Raw genomic sequence first — 18797 nt, 5'->3', positions numbered from 1 at the left:
GTGTAATTTGAATGGATATTTTCCAAAATGTAAATTTGTGAACAAAAAAATGCTGGTAAATTCAATTTACTCTGTAATAAAACACGCTATTATAACCTACACAGTTACCGTGTAAAACTGTGTGTGGAACATACACATTTAATCTTGAACATTTCAAAAAATTTGTTTTGAAGTCCCATAAATCCATACTAAAAGTTTACTTTTATTTCATCAATACACATTTATCTGTAACTGCTTTGGAAATGAGTGTAGACATTTCGTTGTTTACTTCACCATTATTTTCGGGACTTCATTGCCCCACTGATCTATTGAAATCATTGACTTCGATATTTAGCTGAGCAATGCAGCCTGGGGACACAGAATTCATATAACAGTCTACAACACAAGCAATAATGTTGAATTTTCTAGGAGGGAAAAGGTAATAAGGAGTCGTTTTTCAAGGTACCGTATTTGTAAAGAGGTCCATCAAAAGAGTAAATTTTATCGATTTTGCCCACCTCTGTAGAAAAAGCATGGTCGTAAGGTGACCTATAGAGGGCGCTGTGTACACACGATATCAGCGCTTCGTACACAATGCACCGACTGAGCTTTGTCTGCCGCTAACGTGCTCAGGCAGTAGGCCCATCTGCCAGTTGGTAAGTGGATATGTTTTTATCATTTTACTTATTTTTACGTAAATTCTAGGCAAGAAAAATTTTGTAACAGGCAAAAACATGGAAGTAGCTATTGTAATATTAGTGTTAATTTGTCAGTCAACCCAGCACTTCTTTTAAAACAGTTCAAATCCAACTGCAAATTACCGTGAAGTACGATTCTTTGTTGTACAGTGTGGCTACAAGGTTTGGGGGTATGCAGGAATCTTTGTTTTTTTTTAATTTCCGCTTGAGGATTGTTATTCAAACAGCGTTTGCAGGTTGCCTCTGACGGCATATTTTGATCAAATCTACCCAACTCCGTATGTTGCCATTCCGATTTACAGGAATATGACCCTATTTGGGTACAGCATTTTGCTGGGTCCCCGTGAAGCCTCGAGTTGTAATTGACCCGGACTGTGACACGGCCCCAATCTAGTGTCGTGGGGGGTACATGGCGCGTGCGGGACACGTGTCATGTTGATAACTGTGTGCTGTCTGTTGAGACACAAAGCCCGTGCCACACAGCATAAGAGTCTTTGTGCTAGCATATCGGCTTTGTAGAAATAGCAAATTTCGGTTTTATTTGTTAGGCTGTCTATAATTATTCTCAAAGTCTTGTTGCAATCTGTATGAACAAAAATTAAAAGCATCATGGCATCGTGATAGTCATTTTCACACACGACCGATGACTTTGCCTATTAACAATGACGATGCAATACATGTAGCTATAGCCAACTATGTCGTAAACAACTATTACTCTATAAATGTTCATGATGATAGCAGGAGTGCTGTGTGTCAGCCATGGTGAATATTAAAGCAAACTGCACTAGACAAACATTTAGTAAAGAAAACACTGTAATAAACTTCGACCAACGCGGATAATAAATTGAAATCCCAGTCTGTTAGTCATACGAAAGACAAAAATCAAAACAAAGATATTTTGACCTTAAATAATGAAAATCAAACAACGAACCCAAGGTTTGGCCTTCACATATGGTGGAATTCATAATTTGGTCTAAGTCTGAACTGTAGTTTGGTGTAAATGTGGAATCGTGTAAAGCCTGCCCTCGTGGGCACATCCAGGGAAACTAAAGGGGTCAAACACCCACCCAAAAAAGGAGGCGTTTATGGAGAGAAAGGCGATTTGCCAAGTTGGGGGGGGGCTGTTTAACCCCCCCCCAAAAAAGCCGTAAACAAAGCCCCCAATTATAGCCAAAACCCTCCGAGGCCATACAATTTTACATAAACAACTTCCACATTTTGCCCCCGAGCTCCGCCCCCCCAAAAAAATAAATTAAAAAATGTTAAAACATTGACTCCCCGAAATTTCTGTCCTGCGTGGGTCCGTCCTTACCTGTCCAACGATGTAGGGACAAAAAGGACGTACATTAAGACACATCACATAGTTATTTTTAAACATGTCCACATCGTACTGTACCATGATAATTGTGTCTTTCCAAATTCGGTCATAATGGTGACATTAGGATATAGGCTATGCTTTAACTACAAACTTTTATGATTATTATCACAAGGGCAGTAAACGCACTCAGTATTTCAGTGACCCGGCTACCCTCTGTTTGACCCAAGGTACAGGCTTAGGCGTATACCCCACGCAAGTTTGGCTCTTAATTTCTTTGTCCCGTCTTTGTCCTGCCCAGTAGCTGAAAACGTACCCTTCACCACCTGTTCTTATTCACGCTTGACTAGTCATTGACAAACAAGGCACGTGCCGGTGTATAATTGGATTCAATTCTAAGAGTTGTATAAAAGAAAATACAGAAGATAGAAGTCCCCGTATATAATGTGCAATTACTTTTTCCATTGTTCGTGCATAGGTCCTAAGACTGTCACATTAAACAAAATGGAGAAACAAAGGTTATTGTAAACTAAAATGATGTAGATTTCGCAAGCTATCGTTAAAATTCCACGTGACTATGACAATTTGTCACGTGTTGCTGGAGACTCATTGCACGTTTACAGTCGTCAATGTTTTATGCTCAGTAACATTTTGTCATTGCTTACAATAAGGTATTACGTCAACGCCGAATACATGGGCATGGAGAAAAATGAATTGCTATGCGTACTTTAAGTCTTGATTTTCATGTCCTTTACGAAATTTAACAGCATGAGAAATTGTGTGGGTTTCCCCGTTCATATTTGCTCTGAAATCACTCAAGTTCACAGATCCTAGTGGTGGAAGTGTTTCCATGTTTGTGCTTTCTTGTGATGCAGTCCAGGGGTCCTTGAAAGTGGAGCTGAGATTTCTCTGCCGAGAAAACGACACTAAACCCACGCAACTTGCCATACATTTCAGCCATGTTTGCTTTCCATCGACCGAAGATTTATCGCAGTATCAACGGCTGTTGCATTTGCAAAGCCAAGTCATCAAGTTCAAGGTTTACAGGTAAGTTTACTTTCAATTCAGAAATTTAACAGACCTCTAAAAAATTCTCGATATCGCATGTCACATACATCCATAAAATCGTCTGCATGGCACTGTTTTTTACACTTATTGTATATCCTTTTCGCAAATTACAGATAGTAAAAAATATGAGAATGAGTTTCAGCTATGTTTCAACCTTGGCGAAGACCAGAAACGCGCCGGAGAGATATGTAATGCTTGCGTCCTGCTGATCAAACGATGGAAGAAGTTACCAAAAGGAACAGAGAGAAACTGGAATCATGTGAGGGTTCTCGATACTTACATTTCTGAGTCTGGCATCTTTCCTAACAGGAGATTGCTAGGTACTCAACCCGTTTTGTTGTAATTTGTTTTCAATTTCACTTTTCAGATTAACTTTTTTCAGGCTGTCACAATCTGTACTTTTTATTTTTTGTCGAAGGTTGTGGATGCACGAGCTGGTCCGGGAGGCAAAAGTCTCTTGCGGAGTAAATTAAAGCACACACCAGTCAAATCACCGCAATCAAGTCATGGATGTTGCAACCTGAGGAAACGTAAACATCGAAGTACTGAAGGCATCCGCAAAATGAGGCTTATGGATAGATTATCACATCCTACCAGAGAGGGTAATTAGGCCTATTCTTTCTTAATTTGTCACCAAGTGGAGGAAGAACGTTAATTCTACCAATGAACCCCATTTTCTTGTGATACTTTTATGGTCAATTCAGGAGAATTCTCGTGTTTAATCGTCACGCTCTTCTTAATTGACTGCGTTGAAGTGGATGGAAATACCTTGTAACATTGTAAAATTTAGACCTGATCTTTTAAATCTGTGAACTCAAGAATTAATGTTTGTTCGCAGATGCAGATAAAGCACCGCTGAGTCCAACAGCCAGTGAGAGCTCCGTCGATGATCTAGAGGACCTTAGGAGTAGGAATGGTATTGAGATGATGACGGCTAAAGAACGATTCGATCTCCCGCCATCATTGCAGGCAATAATTGACACGACTTACTGGAAAATGTAAGGCTCAGAAATTGCATATTGTATAATAATTGTTTGAAAGATCGAAAGGGAATTAAAGCCGGTAATTTTTAAAGCCATACGTACTCCCAGTGTTTTCTTTGTCACATTAATGGCGCCCATCACTGTCAACTACTTATGAGGGGACGAGGATAGCTACGGAGAGAGATTAATTTTGGAAGGGTCTCATCAGAACGACTGCATTGTTTGGATCAGGCAACTAGGCACATGACCACCATGCTGAAGCAAAGAATAAAATGTAACTTTTGTGACTAAAATATCAATCGTGTCTTACCATCGTTCTTTTTTCCTCATATGCCAGGGAGCACATCTGTTGCGGTACTATCTTCAAGGGAAGCAGAGGTGAGGTACTCATTGAACCCACCCTCTTTAAACCCTGTACATCATGCGCTGTATCTTCGACACCACCCTGCGCCACGTACAAGACGGCCGATGTGAACAGAGATGCACGGCCCGACAGCCTGGGTAGCGACGACTCGCTGGATATTTCGGATCGTGAGATGGATGAATGCGCGGCCGACGACGAAACCACGAGTACAGAAGGTGACGTGTTGGATTCGCTGATGGGTTTGTCCGGGGTAGCGACACTAAAAAAAGGCGTGGTCGTTTAGGGTGTGGTCAGACGGTAGGAGCTTGATAAGTGCATTAGAGTTCACAGCAGAAACTCTAAGTCTAGAACATTTCGTTTCAAGCATTAAACTTGAGTTTTCGAAAAGCAGTTTTCTGCAATTGTGATGTAAACAAATTCAAAAGAAAATAACAAAAATCATGAAATAATATGGACAAAATCAGAGGATTAGCAGCTGATATCCATGAATTGGCAACTCGCGCACATTACAAAATTAAAAAGCATTCCATTTTTATACTTAAAACAATTCCTTGTCCCAGTGCTTCCAACGTTATAAGACTACCTCCAAAACTAAGATGCAATTTCTTTGAAAAGTTACAACCACTAAACAGCACCTGAACAGCAGAAAATGCGATTATTCCTTTCAAACTTGTATTTTTCATCAGTACAAGTTAGATTTGATTAACTTATTCATTTGTCGAATGGGGTCGACACTACTTCAATCGTACATTAAAATGAAGAGGTTACACTCAGTTTAAATGACTCAGTGAAACTCCCAACCGTTATTAACAGTCCATGCATTTGTAGTTTGATTCATTTTTTTTTTAAAGATTTGCCTTACAAAGGTTCCTTCTATGCAGGAAAACCTTGTGCTTTTTGAAAGCCGCGGTGCACTTGAACCCGACAATCAGCCAAAAACTAATACATGTCGAAAAAAACATTCTGCCATTTTTCCAAATGACTCATTGTGCTGTAAAATATGAGGGTCATTCCATAGGGTGTACATATATATTTATTAGATGTTAACTAAAATTAACAAATAAGACTGATTGGGGGGGTCCAGACAAACAATGTCAGTGTTTTAAGAGGCTCCAATGATGTAGCTTCTTGAGTTTGACCCAAAAAGCAGTGGAGCCAATATTCATGTCACAACTCACATCAAATGTTGCCTATGATTTACTTTTCTGTAGAAATCTTAGTGCCTCCATCATAGACAAATCAACTACTGATGGACACATGTATTTATAAGGTCATAATATGCAATGAGATATATGTTTGTGGTGCTGTATATAAGCTTTGTATGAAAAGTGTCATGTTGTTACTGTGCATGTGAGCGTGGTTCAGTTCATAGCACACAACGGGGGAAGAGTGTACACATTTAAAACAATGGCAACAATAATTGAATGTTGTTTACCAGTGGAGGTAGAACTGATGTTTCTCTATGTAAATCACTTATGCAAGCTGCTTATGTGTTTACTATGTTTATTACTGAAGTATGGTGCCGCATTGTGTGCGTAATGTATCTTTGTAGTCAGTATTTGTATTCCAGTAAAGTGATTTGTCAACTATTAAAAGTACAGTCAACAAAGATTTATACAATCAGTACCTTTCTCAATTGCTTTCATTCAAGAAATTTTAACAAAACTTTCTTCATAACTAATGCTAAAAAGGGAAAGTGCACACTTGTACACATATTCCTCAAGATTGGAAATTCTACAAGAAGCTCATTAAAAAACCACAATGCACCTTTAGAAATGAGATACAAATTATATAAACTTCATACGCTAAACATTTTTATATAAAATTCCTTTTTACATTGTTGATTACTTCTTGGTAAACATTTCAAATCAGCAGTCTGATAAGATGCATAGCTAACTGGCATTTGTCATGACTGACTTGATCTGGTCCCTCTTGGATTCTCATAGGCAATGCATTCAACTTTGAAGTTTTATAGTTAAACTTATTACATAGAATTTCACAACAAATGTCAAGAAAATGATAGCCAGTAGTATTGAGGCAGCAGAATCAATGGCGATGGTCACTGGTCTGCTTATGAAGAAGTATCACAATGAAGAATTCACATTTTTGTGACTATACAATACGGCCGTTTCACAATAGTGCGCCACCAAGAGTTTGCAACGCGTTGGCCAATCACAATGTGCGAAATTTGTCAACCCAATGCACGTTTGAAAATGGTCGACAAATTTCGTGCGTTATGGTTGGCCAGCGTGTTGCAAACTCTTGGTGGCGCACTATTGTGAATCGTCCGTATTCAAATCACATTTCCCAAACAAAGCGCTGTAGGATGTTGTGTTACTGTGAAGCAGAATCTACACTGGAATGCAATATGGTCCTTCTTGAGGAATGACAACTTGACATGCTATTGAAGACATGCTGGAATCCCAAGCCCTTTTGCAATAAACAGACCTATTGCTGCATCAACCACAAGAGGGCACTCTTTACCTGCTAATAATATATATTGGAGGAATGGAACAACAACATACATATATATGTCATTAATATTTGCATATGCATGAGTAATTTCTAAGTGACATGCACATACCCAGAGCATCTTGAGTAGGAACCAGGTGTATGACAACAGAGATGACTAAGCTTTTATTTTCATTGCCAGTAAAGGCGTACTTATCAATTCCACAGCCTTTTGCCAAATCAGCTTGAATTCCCATCCAACTCTTCTCATCATGTCCAATCTGAACATTGTTCATAGTACTTCAGACGATCTGGTTATAATTCCCACTAAAAGTATTCAATCCGGTGAAAAATCTCAGCAGATCTCAAACTACGAGTCTAACGTTCCTGAAGCTAACTTACAGATAATGCAGCAAACGTGAATTTATGCAATTGTATTGGAAAATAGAACATCTAGAATCTTAGCAGCTCATCTGATGGGGAACAACTCTGCACTAAAACAGCATTTCTACATTTAGCCAATGACAGAGCAGGTGTTTCAGATCACAGCTTTAATCTACCTCAGAAGCCACTGCGACACAAATGCCCCTGACTTTCTTAAGACTGCTTGTCCTTGTTCAGGATCCAGACACCAATGTTGAGAGTAGAAGCAAGGCTTATCCAGCCCAGCAATGGGAAGAGAAGCTTGCTAGCTGTCTGATTAATTGGCCAGAACAGGTATGTAGTCACACCTGTCACCCCAAGGTACATCAGAATCTCTATGGCAGCCTGTGTGAAAAAGAGAAAAGCCAAGTGAACAGCTCATCTGTAGTGTGAATGTAATGGTTAACCAAGCACAACCTAGCCAATCTATGGAAGCCTGTTTGAAAATGACAAAAGACTAGGCCTCTACAGTAATAAGCAAATCTACTGGTGGAATTTTCACAAGAACTCTCAGTCTACAGTTGGGAGCTAATAGAAAGTGAAGCAACTGATGTTGGTCTTTAGCAATATCCGAAACAGTATACATGAAAACATTCTAAAGGCCCTGTACTAGGTGTCACTATGCTTAGGATCCTTAATGTATGCCAACTGTGGTCATCACAGGCTTCCTGTGAGGTCTGGTAGGATGATACCAGGACTCGAATTTTGACGTTTCTTGGAGGGGGGATTACCATTTTGGCCTCAGGAATGGGATATTTTAAGGAGCACTGAGGCAAACAACAGGGGCAACGAGGCCAAACCTTTTACAGAGAAAAGGCACTGAGGCCAAGATGTGAAATATTCTGCAAAACAAGTTTTAAAAAGGAAACATAAGAAAAATAGTGTTTTATGTGCTCAAGCTATCATAATTAAATATGGTTTGTAGGCCTACATGCATGCTTATGACAAAACAACCTCTTACAGGATGTAACATGCAGATTTTCTAACAAAGCATTTTTAATTAGACAAAATTAAATCATACAAAAGGATTCCAGAAAATTAAAAAAAGAAAACTTCTTTTGTTTCCATTTTGAAACACCTTTTTCACTAGCACAGCGCGAGCATACCAACCATATCCCCCTGCATGGCAAAGTTGACCGACCCATTAGGCCACATAAAAATCAGTTACGCACATATAGTTGAGTGTGCGATGTGCTGCATACGTGCTCTGAAACGAGGAAAAAAATATAGACAATAGACCTAGCCATAGCTCTGGAAAGCCCTTTTGGACACGGCCTAAGTCTCATGTCTACCCATACATCGGCGAAGCTGCTGCACATTATGCCAGGCTAGGATGGCTGGCTGCCACGCAACTACAAATGCTTGCAGCAAGAAGAACAGAGCTGCAGGACAAGCTACAGGCACGTTAATGAGCTGTACCCAAACAAGCCAGATATGGCGCAGTGCAGCCAGGTCTGCTGGCTCAGCTGGCCTGGCCATGCACCCACGTGGCATGAAGACGATCGTGCACTGCAGACCGCACCACGAAATATATTTACATGAATTAGAGGTGGGAAACATATGGGAAAAAAAGGGTATTGTTTCAAGGGGCACCACTGCTAGGTAAAATGGGTAACGCGGCCGACAAAGTGGAAATTTTCTGGGCACCGTGGCCAATTGTAAGGGCACCGAATGCCATGGCTACAGCGGCTGAGGTAAAATTTGAGCCCCGTGATACCATTTGTCGGCAATTTTGATAAGCCTTACCAGGCCTTTGAGGTGGTACTGAAAGAAAAGTGGGGTCCAAATCCAGTTGAGAGCCAGTGATGCACCGTACATTCCAAGAGGAACCATAGCACCGTCAAATCCACCTGCAAAAAAATGAACATGCTACTTTCATCTTCCTCTCCACTAAAACAACAACAACGCTTACACTGTTCGTGAAACCTTCACTGGAAACTAACATCGATTAAAAAATAAACTTATTTGTAACATCCTTCTGCATGAAACCAGTTATGAAACACAACTTGAAAAAGGTTAGATTTGGTTTAAGAGATAGTCTGTGTTATTTGTTGTCACACAATATCAGTAAAAGTGGCTGCAGGGATTAACAGGAAGAGACTGACAAGATGGTGATGAGTGGGGGGCAGGTGTCAGGGTTACAGTATGAGGTAATATCTTGCCATACCTCCATCTCGCCACACCAGATATGAAGCATATCCCATGGTGCCATATAGGTAGGTCCACATCGGTCCAAACACCCACTTGGGTGGATTCCAAGGAACTTTCTTGAGTTGATCATACCACTTCATATTCTCTGAACCTTTTTTCCCTGTGATCCTAGCTCCCACGAACCCTCCTGTGAAAGGCAGGGCCACAGCACCAAAAATACGAGCCCATTCCACCGACATTGTTACTTTGAAATAAGCAATGCCTAAAACAAAAAAGGGAAACATCTCCACACTTATTAAAGTAGCCTTGGAAAGAGTTCCCTACATTGACATTGCTTGAAACTCTTTGAAAAAACCCTATTGAAAGAGATATTTTAAGTACAGTACTTCCTAAATAAACACTTCAATTTTCCCTCCTAAATTTGACATTTAGGACATTTTATCTCTTCCTGAAGGCTGATATACAAGTAAACTAGATAGGTTTGCGGTAGCACTGTGGATATATCTCTTTTTGAGCATGCAGGGTTCTGAAGAGCAAAATTAGTGATATCTGCATATTACTGTAGCTCACTGAAATGCACAATTTCAAAGTAGCACTGAGGAAGTATTTACTCCAGCTTAGCTAGTCTTAATTTGGCTCATTTTCAGTAATTACTAAGAGGTAAAGTGACTTCAGCTGGGAGCAAACACGATACTGTTTAAAACAATCTGGCCCACGCCCTCACCTAGGCCTATCATGGGGCCTATCATGTGCACACGTGCGTCATTTTTAAGAATACTTCATCTTCACACACACAAAATAGGCATGAGACAGACGTGTACACGTGTGAGCATTCACTGTTGGTACTTATATCTTAGCAAGTTTGTGAACTGTTTGCTGAACGTTTAAAACTATAAAATTTAGAGCTCTGATACTAGTATTACTGGTTCACAAGTTCGACATGATTCAGGGCGTGCAAGCCCAGGCCTACACTTCTTGAATGAGTAGGTTTTGCGCGCAGATACAGCTGGTTAATTAAGCACAAGCAACGTTCCGTCTTGAAAAGGGGAAGAACTGGCGTTGGCACTGAAAACGTGGAGACTAGCCAGCTCCTATAAAATTTGGAGGACCATAGGAGGACGCAGGATCAGGCCACGAAGCTATTAAAATCGAGCACTTACCACCTGACACAAACACTCAGTTCGGGCAAAATCTATACTTGCTCAGTCATTCAGTTATTCCTTAACCTGGCACGGTAACCTGCCGCCTACGTCGTAGCACGATATACATGTACATGTACACGTTCATAAGTTTGCAAAAAAGCGGGGCCTGACTGAATTGTTGGGTTTACGTAAGATAGCCGTTGCCAAGGACTTCAGCGTGTTGGGCTGTGGCTAGCGCTTGGGGTCGATATTCTTCAACAGGGGACGCACGTTTTAAAATTTTATTTGATTTATTTGCCTTTCCACGTACTTGATTTAACTAGTAATAAAGAATAAATGTATATGCATTAACAAGTCGATAACAATGAAAAAATAATGTACTTAAGATATCAAAACTATGGCTACATAACATAAAACATTTGTGGAAATTTAGCAGGGATGAAAATCAAAAAAAGTTTTAAAAAGTTAGTTTTATTGCCGTATTGCGATTGAAAAGTTTATTTTATCAATCCTCAAAAACATGAATGGATACAAAAAGCTCAATACAGCTCGATACTTTTTCTTTCCAGTAGCTTCGGTTATTTTGTAAAATTTAATTCGTTTCGGACAAACTTTTTCTAGGAAATTCGTAACAAAATTAGAATTTTGAAAAGATCCAGTAGGTGACTTGTAACAATGCGGATCTGTTCGTGATTGTGTGCATTGTTTGAAGAGTATTCAATGAACGCGAATTTCAGGAAGGGCATCAATCGGGTATATATCTATATACCATTTATTGGCCTATCTGAAGCTTTGGGGGCTTTTTACAAACCTATAAAAGGAAGGAAAAAAGACAGAAAAATCGTCTTCTCTTATTACCTCCCCAAAAGGCTCTGGGGGTGCCGGGTGGCCCTGGTTCCCCCCCATCGAGTCTTGCTCCTTTGTTCCTGAGTGGTGCTCAAAGTGCTTTGCATCACGGTACACATTTTGATTCCTCCATGGTTCAACCGTATAGTAAAAAGAAAAGTCCAACCCTACATGTACAGTGTACATGTCCGTACTACTCGGTCGTCACACACGAGAGTCCTGGCAGCTTTCGCTCCCACGCAGTAGACTTGTTGAAGACGTTGTTGTGTTGTTGATACGCAAGAGGGCGCTCACAAGACAGGTAGCTGGAACCACAATGGAGCTATTAAACATGGCACCACAGACAGGCTATTTATTATGTCTATGGCAAAAGAAATACCCAGAACTGGAAACTATTGTAAGAGGTGTGCCCCCTTTTTTGTTTACTAGTCCCCTTAAAATTTTACTCTTTATTGTTTTCTTTCTTTTGTGTGATACACCCCAACCACTTTTTGTTTTTGCTTTTGGAGTTTCAACTTGGTTTAGACCACTGGATGGGGTGGTGCACTGGTCTGGGTGGTGTGGTCCAGCATGTTTCAGTGCTGTACCGTTCACTACCTATTCCAACCACCTTGTCTGTGTTCTCTCCTTTTCAGCCTGCCAGCAGTCAAGGGTCACAAGCCCCCCACCCCCATTACACGTGTCAGAAGTGGGATTGTTGGCAACTACATCATGGAAGGAGAGAATATGTGGTTAATGGTGGAGCTGCACCGGCACCTGCAGCCCACCACATCAGCTTCGTGCCAATTGACTTTAAGGTCAATGTCTTTGCTGGGTTTAGGCAGAGCGTCAATGATCCTACCGTTGAGGATTGGGTTGAAGATATGCGGTCGCTGTTAAAGACCTGGAACACACCGATTGACCAGCAGTCCCAAGTGCTGATCAAGTATTTGGGAGGGGAGGCGAAACGAGAGGTGCTGGTCATGCCGGAGGAGGAGCGACGTCGGGCAGACGACATTTTTGCTCGACATCTAGACACCTATGGAGACAAGGTACCCGCCGCGACGCTCCTGCAGATGTTTCACAGCAGGAGACAGAAGCCTACAGAGACACTGAGTTCTCGCTGGCATTGCAGGAAATCCTTGGGAGGCTGAGACAACGAGATCCAGAAGCTGTCAACCGGCCTGATCAACTCCTGAGGGACCGATTTGTCACCGGTTTAGACAACGCCGAGGTCCAGCGCATTCTGAAGATGGAACTCCGCAGGAGGCCAGACATGTCCTTCTGGGACGTTACCAGCGATGTCCTTCAATTGGCTGCTGAAAGAGGAGAAGATGCCGGCGTGAAGGCTGCCAGTGTCCCCCAGGCCCGCTCCCCGATGCAGATCCTCCAGGCCACCCTTGAGAGGCCTGTCCAGCAGCAACGGGAGATGGCAGAGATGATGGCAGCCATGAGGTTGGAATTAAACCAGCTTCGTTCCAACTCCTCATCTGCCAATGTAAGGAGACTACCGAGACGGCAACCCAGATGGGACGACCAAGGAAACCCGATCTGCTTGAGATGCGACAAGCCGGGGCACATGGCGATGGAGTGTAACACCAGGCAACGACTGGCTCCGTTAAACTAGAATGTTCAAGTGTCGAGGGCCAGACACTGGAACACTCTAGTAAGGCCGTCGGGGATTGGCTCTACATCGATGTTGTTCTGGGAGGTCAGGAGGTCACCTGTCTTCTGGACACTGGGTCCCAGGTTTCTACACTACCATACAAAGTCTGCAGGGAATACTTCCAGACTAACATCGAGGAGAGTAGCCTCGCAAACCCTTACATCCGTTTAGTAGCCGCCAATGGCCTGCAGATCCCATACCAAGGCGTGGTAGAGCTAGATGTGTACTTGATAGGCCGTCAGGTTGAGCAGGCGGTCTTTTTCATTCTCAAGCCGACTGAGACCCCAACCAGACCAATTCTTGGTATGAACGTGCTGCAGAGCTGTCAAGATTTGCTTTTCAAGGAGTCAGCGTCTTTCTTCTCAAGAATGATGCAGACAGAGCCTCGGTCCCGGCGCTCCAGGCCACCATCTGATATCGTCTGTGCAGCCAACCAGCGCCCCATAGTAATACCTGCCGGCACAGAAATGGTCATCCCTGGGCGATGCCACCCCTCTTATGTGCATGAGAGTGCAGTCCTGATTGAGCCAACCCCTGCGAAGTTCCTGCCCAAACATCTCGTGATTGCCAAGAGGGTCTGTACAACCACAAAGGGCCTTGTTCCTGTTCAAGTAGCCAACCCTAATCAGTGGGATGTCAAGGCACACAGTGGAATGAGGCTAGCACAAGTGAGTGGTGTGACTGAAGTGCTGAAGAGTGCACCATCTGTGGACAAGCTGGAGCTGGTCGAGCTGGGGTTACTGAGGTGAAAGTGAGTCTTTGGGAGCAGACAGAGGATGGATGTAAGATCACACCACAGGAGCTGCCAGTGCCGGTGAATGTTGGTCGAGAGGACTTGACCACAGATGAATTTGGGCAGCTGTGCTCCCTTCTTCATCGACACCAGGATGTTTTCTCCAAAGATAGCAACAATTTTGGGAAGACCACTACAGTACAACATAAGATCCCCACTGAGACGAATAGACCCATCAAGGAACGGTATCGGCGAGTCCCCCCACACCTGTACAAGGAGGTGAAAGACCACCTCAAGGCCCTTCTGAGTAAGGAGGTCATCAGAGCTCCAGCCCTTGGGCTTCTCCTATCGTGTTGGTTAGGAAGAAGTGTGGAGACTTGCATTTATGTGTTGACTACCGACGCCTTAATGCAGTCACCACCCCTGATGCCTACCCATTGCCCAGAATTGAGGAGTCCCTGGATGCCCTCCGTGGCTCCAGATATTTCTCCACCATTGACCTGATGAGCGGCTACTGGCAGATTGAAATGGATCCAGTTGACCGGGCTAAGATGGCTTTCACAACTCCTATGGGATTGTATGAGTTTAATAGGATGCCATTTGGCTTGAGTAATGCACCGGCGACTTTTCAGCGATTCATGGAGCGGTGTTTTGGAGATCAGTCCTGTGAGACGCTCATGTTTTACCTTGATGACATTATTGTATTCTCTGCTGACTTCACGTCACATCTTGAAAGGTTGAACATGGTCTTCTCTCGCTTAGCAGAACATGGTCTCAAGGCAAAACCTTCCAAGTGTCACCTGCTCAAGAGCTCCATCAACTTCCTTGGGCATGTGGTATCAGCAGACGGCATCCAAACTGACCCGGTCAAATGTTCAGCGTTGGAGGAATGGCCTGTCCCAACCTCGGCCAAAGCTGTACGGCAATTCCTAGGCTTTGCAGGGTATTATAGGAGGTTCGTGAAGGATTTTTCAAAGATTGCCAAGCCCCTGTATGCTCTGACATCGCAGCCCAAGAAGGATTCCAAGAAGACGAAGAAGGACCCGCCGTTTGTCTGGACCACAGAATGCCAGGAAGCGTTTGACCATCCTCGCCAGTGTCTGATGTCCCCACCGGTTCTTGCCTACCCCGACTACTCCAAGCCATTCCTCCTCTACACTGACGCGAGCAACGAGGGCCTTGGGGCTGTTCTCTCTCAAGAGCAGGATGGCAGAGACAGAGTGATAGCTTATGCTAGTCGTGGTCTTCGGAACGCAGAGAAGAATGATGCTTATTACAGTGCGTTCAAACTAGAGCTGCTGGCGATGAAGAGGGCCATCACTGAGAAATTCCGGGAATACTTGATGGGCGGCCGATTCACAGTGTACACAGATCACAACCCTTTGGTACACCTGAATACAGCAAATATGCCAGCAGTTGAACAGCGCTGGCTAGCACAGTTGTCGAGTTTTAACTTCGATATCAAATACCGGCCTGGAAGGAAGAATGATAATGCGGATGCCCTCTCCAGGCTTCAGAGGCCCACTGCACCCGATGAGATTGAGGAACCTGACGAAAGCAGCTGTGATGTCACAGTTGCTGTTGTCAGACCATGTTGTGAGGCTTTTGCAGAGAGTACATCTGAGTCTGAGGTGTCTCGTTGTACAGTTGGTGCCACCGAGATGTTGACTGAGGTGAGTGCTGTTGATATGTCTAGGCTACAACAGGAGGACCATGACATTGGAGTTGTGTGGCAACTAGTCAAAGAAAACAGGTGTTCGAGTGGCTCAGAGCGGAGCATGTTTAGTCCAGAAACCAGAATACTTTTCGGAGAGAGGAAGAAACTTCAGCTCATCAACGACACTCTATTTCGAGTGACCACAGATCCCAAGCAGCTTGAAGAGAGGAGTCAGGTGGTGTTACCCGAGTGTCTCAGAAGGGATGTTTTGACGGAGCTGCATGATAAGGCTGGGCACATGGGAGTGGAGAAAACACAGGAGGCAGTTCGATTTTTCTGGCCTAAAATGGCATCCATGGTACGAGACTGGAGTGAGAGCTGCAAGAGATGCTCCCTCAGGAAACAGGCGACAACAAACAAAGCTCCTCTGGTCTCCATCAAGACAACTGCTCCCCTAGAGTTAGTTGCCATGGACTTCCTCACCCTAGAAAGGTCATCAGGAGGCTATGAGCACGTTCTTGTTATTGTGAGGGTCGGTAGCCTTTTCAGGAACACCGTAGTGTTGTCTTCGGGAAACTTCTGGAAGGCGAATTACCGCCGAAGGGCCTGTCGCCCTTACGCAATTTAGTCCAATTATATTGTAATAAAGTCTCATTGGAATCTATCATTTACGTGCCAATGTAAAGGTAATTAACCTCCAAAAATTTTCAATAATTAATATTGGGTCTAAACTTGCGCGTCTTCATTTTGCAACATTTTTGGTATTGTTCTAGCGTATGAATATTATAGGGAAATGTGTCTTCCGCGTACGCCGGACGAACGCTCGCTCCTTTTCTGGCTGACACCGAATGGTGAGACAAGCGTTTTTAATTGGGCCTATTTTTCTGCTTTTTGTTTCTCATATATGCCATTGTTGTTGTAATCTTGAGGTTGAGAGAGTGCATTCACCCTCCCTACGATTGCTGGTTGACTGTCCAGCCAATTGGACGTCTCCTAAATGAGATATTTTGTGCCCAAAAATCCTGTCAACAATTCTAGCGATCACATGTGTGTTCATCACATGTGATCGACCGTTCGTTACATGTGCGACCATATGTGAACCGTACTGCATGCTCATGTCATGTTGTGCTTTTTCTTGTGTACGCAGCCACTGTGTAGAGCGAGGGCGGTCCCGACCGGCGTCCGGGGAATTTAGATTGGGAATTTAGATTAGGAATTTAGATTAGGAATTTACTAAGTCCGGGGAATTTATTAGAGAAACCTATCTTTGGGGAATTGTCTTTTGTATCAGAACCTTATTGGGGTAACTTTGTCATCTTTTTTTGTGATCTGGAGATAAGTTAACAAATATTACAGTGAAGTTAAAACTGAATACTAGTGTGATTGGCGATTGATTATTTCTGGTCTGTTGTCTGTTTCCCTTGGAGCATCCGGTCATAAAACACTGGCGGACTCACCACAACGAAGTGCAAAACGGCACTACCCTGTCCTGACCCGTGACATTATGACTGACCATTTCACGAAGATCGCAGTGGCTGTTCCAACCCGAGACCAAACTGCCGCCACCACTACAAAGGCCCTGTGGTCAAAGTTCATTCTCCACTATGGAGTGCCGAGGCGCATTCATTCTGACAGAGGTGCCAATTTTGAGTCTGTGACAATCAAGGAGCTGTGCGATTTGTATGGCGTGACAAAAAGCCGAGCAACCCCGTATCCCCCTGCTGGGAATGGCCTCTGTGAGCGGTTTAACCGCACACTGCTTGACTTCATTGGGGCAATGGAAGCTGAGAAGAAACAGCGTTGGACGGAGTATCTCCCAGAGCTTTGTTATTGTTATAACAACTCGGTCCATTCTTCTACAGGGTACACACCTCACTATATGATGTTCGACCGGTATTGCAGGCTCCCCATAGACATGACTATGGGCCTTCCCGACAAACAAGGAGAAGAGAATCCTGATGGGTGGGTTGCTGCGCATCACCATCGTCTGATGACAGCCCATGAGGCTGCTAGGAAGTCACTGGAGTCGGCAGCAGACAACCAGAAGAAGGCATTTGATAAGAGGGCGAAAGATCTACCCCTTCTCCCCAGAGAACGCGTCCTTGTTCGCAATAGAGGTCTGAGAGGGCGGTGTAAAACGAGTGACCAATGGGAGTCTGTTCCCTATGTTGTTGTCCGGCAACCTCACCCGGCCATTCCTGTCTATGAGGTGGAGCAGGAGCAGACCATGAAGAGCAAGATCCTCCATCGCAATGCACTGGGCTTATACAAATTCAAGTCTTCCCAGGAATCGTCCCATCTTTCTTCACATGATGCACCCAAGGAAACAAATAGTTCTCTCCCCTCAAGCAACCTGAACCCGGATGCTCCAGTCTTCCGCGCCCACGGTTGGCTCATACCGATGGCCAGTACACCAACCGGGCGCAAGTTGCCACCTGTCCCACCAGTGAAAATTCGAGAAGCGCCCACACAGCTCAGCACTGATGCCGTCCCCCCACCCCCATTACACATCCAACTATCACCAAATCAGCAGCCTCCAGTCCCCCGAAGACGTCTTCCGACCCCACCTCTGAGACAGGTGGATGCCGAGGCAAGTGTACAGCCCCCAGCAGAGTTGGTGACCCCGGTACCAGTACGTGCGGACTCCCCCATGCCAGAACCTGTAACCAGGCGGAGATCCACGAGATCCACCCGCGGTAAAGCTCCAGAGCGTTTAGTGTACTGAAGAAATCAAAGAACACCAGTGAACATTTAAATTATTCTACAGACATGTATTGGCAGGGACGCCAATAGAGTAGCGTTGGAGGATGTAAGAGGTGTGCCCCCCTTTTTTGTTTACTATTCCCCTTAAAACTTTACTCTTTATTGTTTTCTTTCTTTTGTATGATACACCCCCAACCACTTAGCTCTTAGCCTCCGTCCCTGAAACCAATCCCCGATTGTGGCCTGAAGCGTTTAACTCAAATTGGATTACTGTAAGTCTTTGCTATCGTGCATCTTATTTGATGTTTTGTGGCACTATTAGACTAATTAGTGCGCTTACAGCTTCAAAGTCAGGTAGTAAAAAAAACCAATTGAAGCCTGAGACGGAGCTGATGTTGAGTATTGGAAAACGGCCCATGACTACCTCATCGGCGCGATGTGGCGGTCTCGTACGCAGATGAACATTTACAGTTTGAAATTTTATGGAAGTGTGTCGGTAAAACCCGAAATAAAAACTAAAAACAAATCAAAATCTTTCAAAAACGTTTTTTGATTTGTTAGGTAATAAACTTAAAGCAATAATCTGCTTTTAGGAAAGATTTTAATATTTTACTTAACGTTTGCGGATAATAAGTGCTT

The 18797-nt window shown here is 43.5% G+C and overlaps 3 protein-coding genes across 3 annotated transcripts; 2 read left to right on the top strand and 1 right to left on the bottom strand.

The window, feature by feature from the left end:
• The first annotated feature begins 485 nt into the window (after positions 1–485).
• LOC110986796 (SIN3-HDAC complex-associated factor-like) lies at positions 486–5252 on the top strand. The gene is made up of 6 exons (XM_022249008.2): positions 486–635; positions 2868–3039; positions 3174–3319; positions 3479–3662; positions 3899–4058; positions 4381–5252. Exons 2-6 carry the CDS (start codon positions 2952–2954, stop codon positions 4688–4690), a joined length of 888 nt encoding a protein of 295 aa, XP_022104700.1. The 5' UTR covers positions 486–635; positions 2868–2951; the 3' UTR covers positions 4691–5252.
• A 779-nt stretch (positions 5253–6031) lies between these two features.
• LOC110986896 (translocator protein-like) lies at positions 6032–10700 on the bottom strand. The gene is made up of 4 exons (XM_022249185.2): positions 10593–10700; positions 9449–9694; positions 9028–9131; positions 6032–7626 (listed from the first exon to the last, which is right to left on the bottom strand). Exons 2-4 carry the CDS (start codon positions 9669–9671, stop codon positions 7456–7458), a joined length of 498 nt encoding a protein of 165 aa, XP_022104877.1. The 5' UTR covers positions 9672–9694; positions 10593–10700; the 3' UTR covers positions 6032–7455.
• A 5415-nt stretch (positions 10701–16115) lies between these two features.
• Positions 16116–18690, top strand: LOC147799551 (uncharacterized). The gene is made up of 2 exons (XM_087134083.1): positions 16116–16306; positions 16883–18690. Exons 1-2 carry the CDS (start codon positions 16249–16251, stop codon positions 18178–18180), a joined length of 1356 nt encoding a protein of 451 aa, XP_086990209.1. The 5' UTR covers positions 16116–16248; the 3' UTR covers positions 18181–18690.
• Positions 18691–18797: the final 107 nt, after the last annotated feature.

This window comes from Acanthaster planci, linkage group LG03 (assembly GCF_054643075.1).
Source record: "Acanthaster planci isolate LZ-2023a linkage group LG03, COTS_SCS, whole genome shotgun sequence".
Classification (NCBI taxonomy): domain Eukaryota; kingdom Metazoa; phylum Echinodermata; class Asteroidea; order Valvatida; family Acanthasteridae; genus Acanthaster; species Acanthaster planci.
This window is presented reverse-complemented; position numbering and strand designations above follow the sequence as displayed.

Excerpts from the sequence above, each read along its gene's own strand:
- LOC110986796 (XM_022249008.2), top strand. The coding sequence starts at position 2,952 with ATGTTTGCTTTCCATCGACCGAAGATTTATCGCAGTATCAACGGCTGT. Across the intron at positions 3,040-3,173 it reads ATCAAGTTCAAGGTTTACAG|ATAGTAAAAAATATGAGAAT; the intron begins GTAAGTTTACTT and ends CGCAAATTACAG. Across the intron at positions 4,059-4,380 it reads GACACGACTTACTGGAAAAT|GGAGCACATCTGTTGCGGTA; the intron begins GTAAGGCTCAGA and ends CTCATATGCCAG.
- LOC110986896 (XM_022249185.2), bottom strand. The coding sequence starts at position 9,671 with ATGTCGGTGGAATGGGCTCGTATTTTTGGTGCTGTGGCCCTGCCTTTC. Across the intron at positions 9,132-9,448 it reads TCTGGTGTGGCGAGATGGAG|GTGGATTTGACGGTGCTATG; the intron begins GTATGGCAAGAT and ends ATTTTTTTGCAG. Across the intron at positions 7,627-9,027 it reads AGTACCACCTCAAAGGCCTG|GCTGCCATAGAGATTCTGAT; the intron begins GTAAGGCTTATC and ends TTTTTCACACAG.
- LOC147799551 (XM_087134083.1), top strand. The coding sequence starts at position 16,249 with ATGTGTCTTCCGCGTACGCCGGACGAACGCTCGCTCCTTTTCTGGCTG. Across the intron at positions 16,307-16,882 it reads TTTCTGGCTGACACCGAATG|CATCCGGTCATAAAACACTG; the intron begins GTGAGACAAGCG and ends TTTCCCTTGGAG.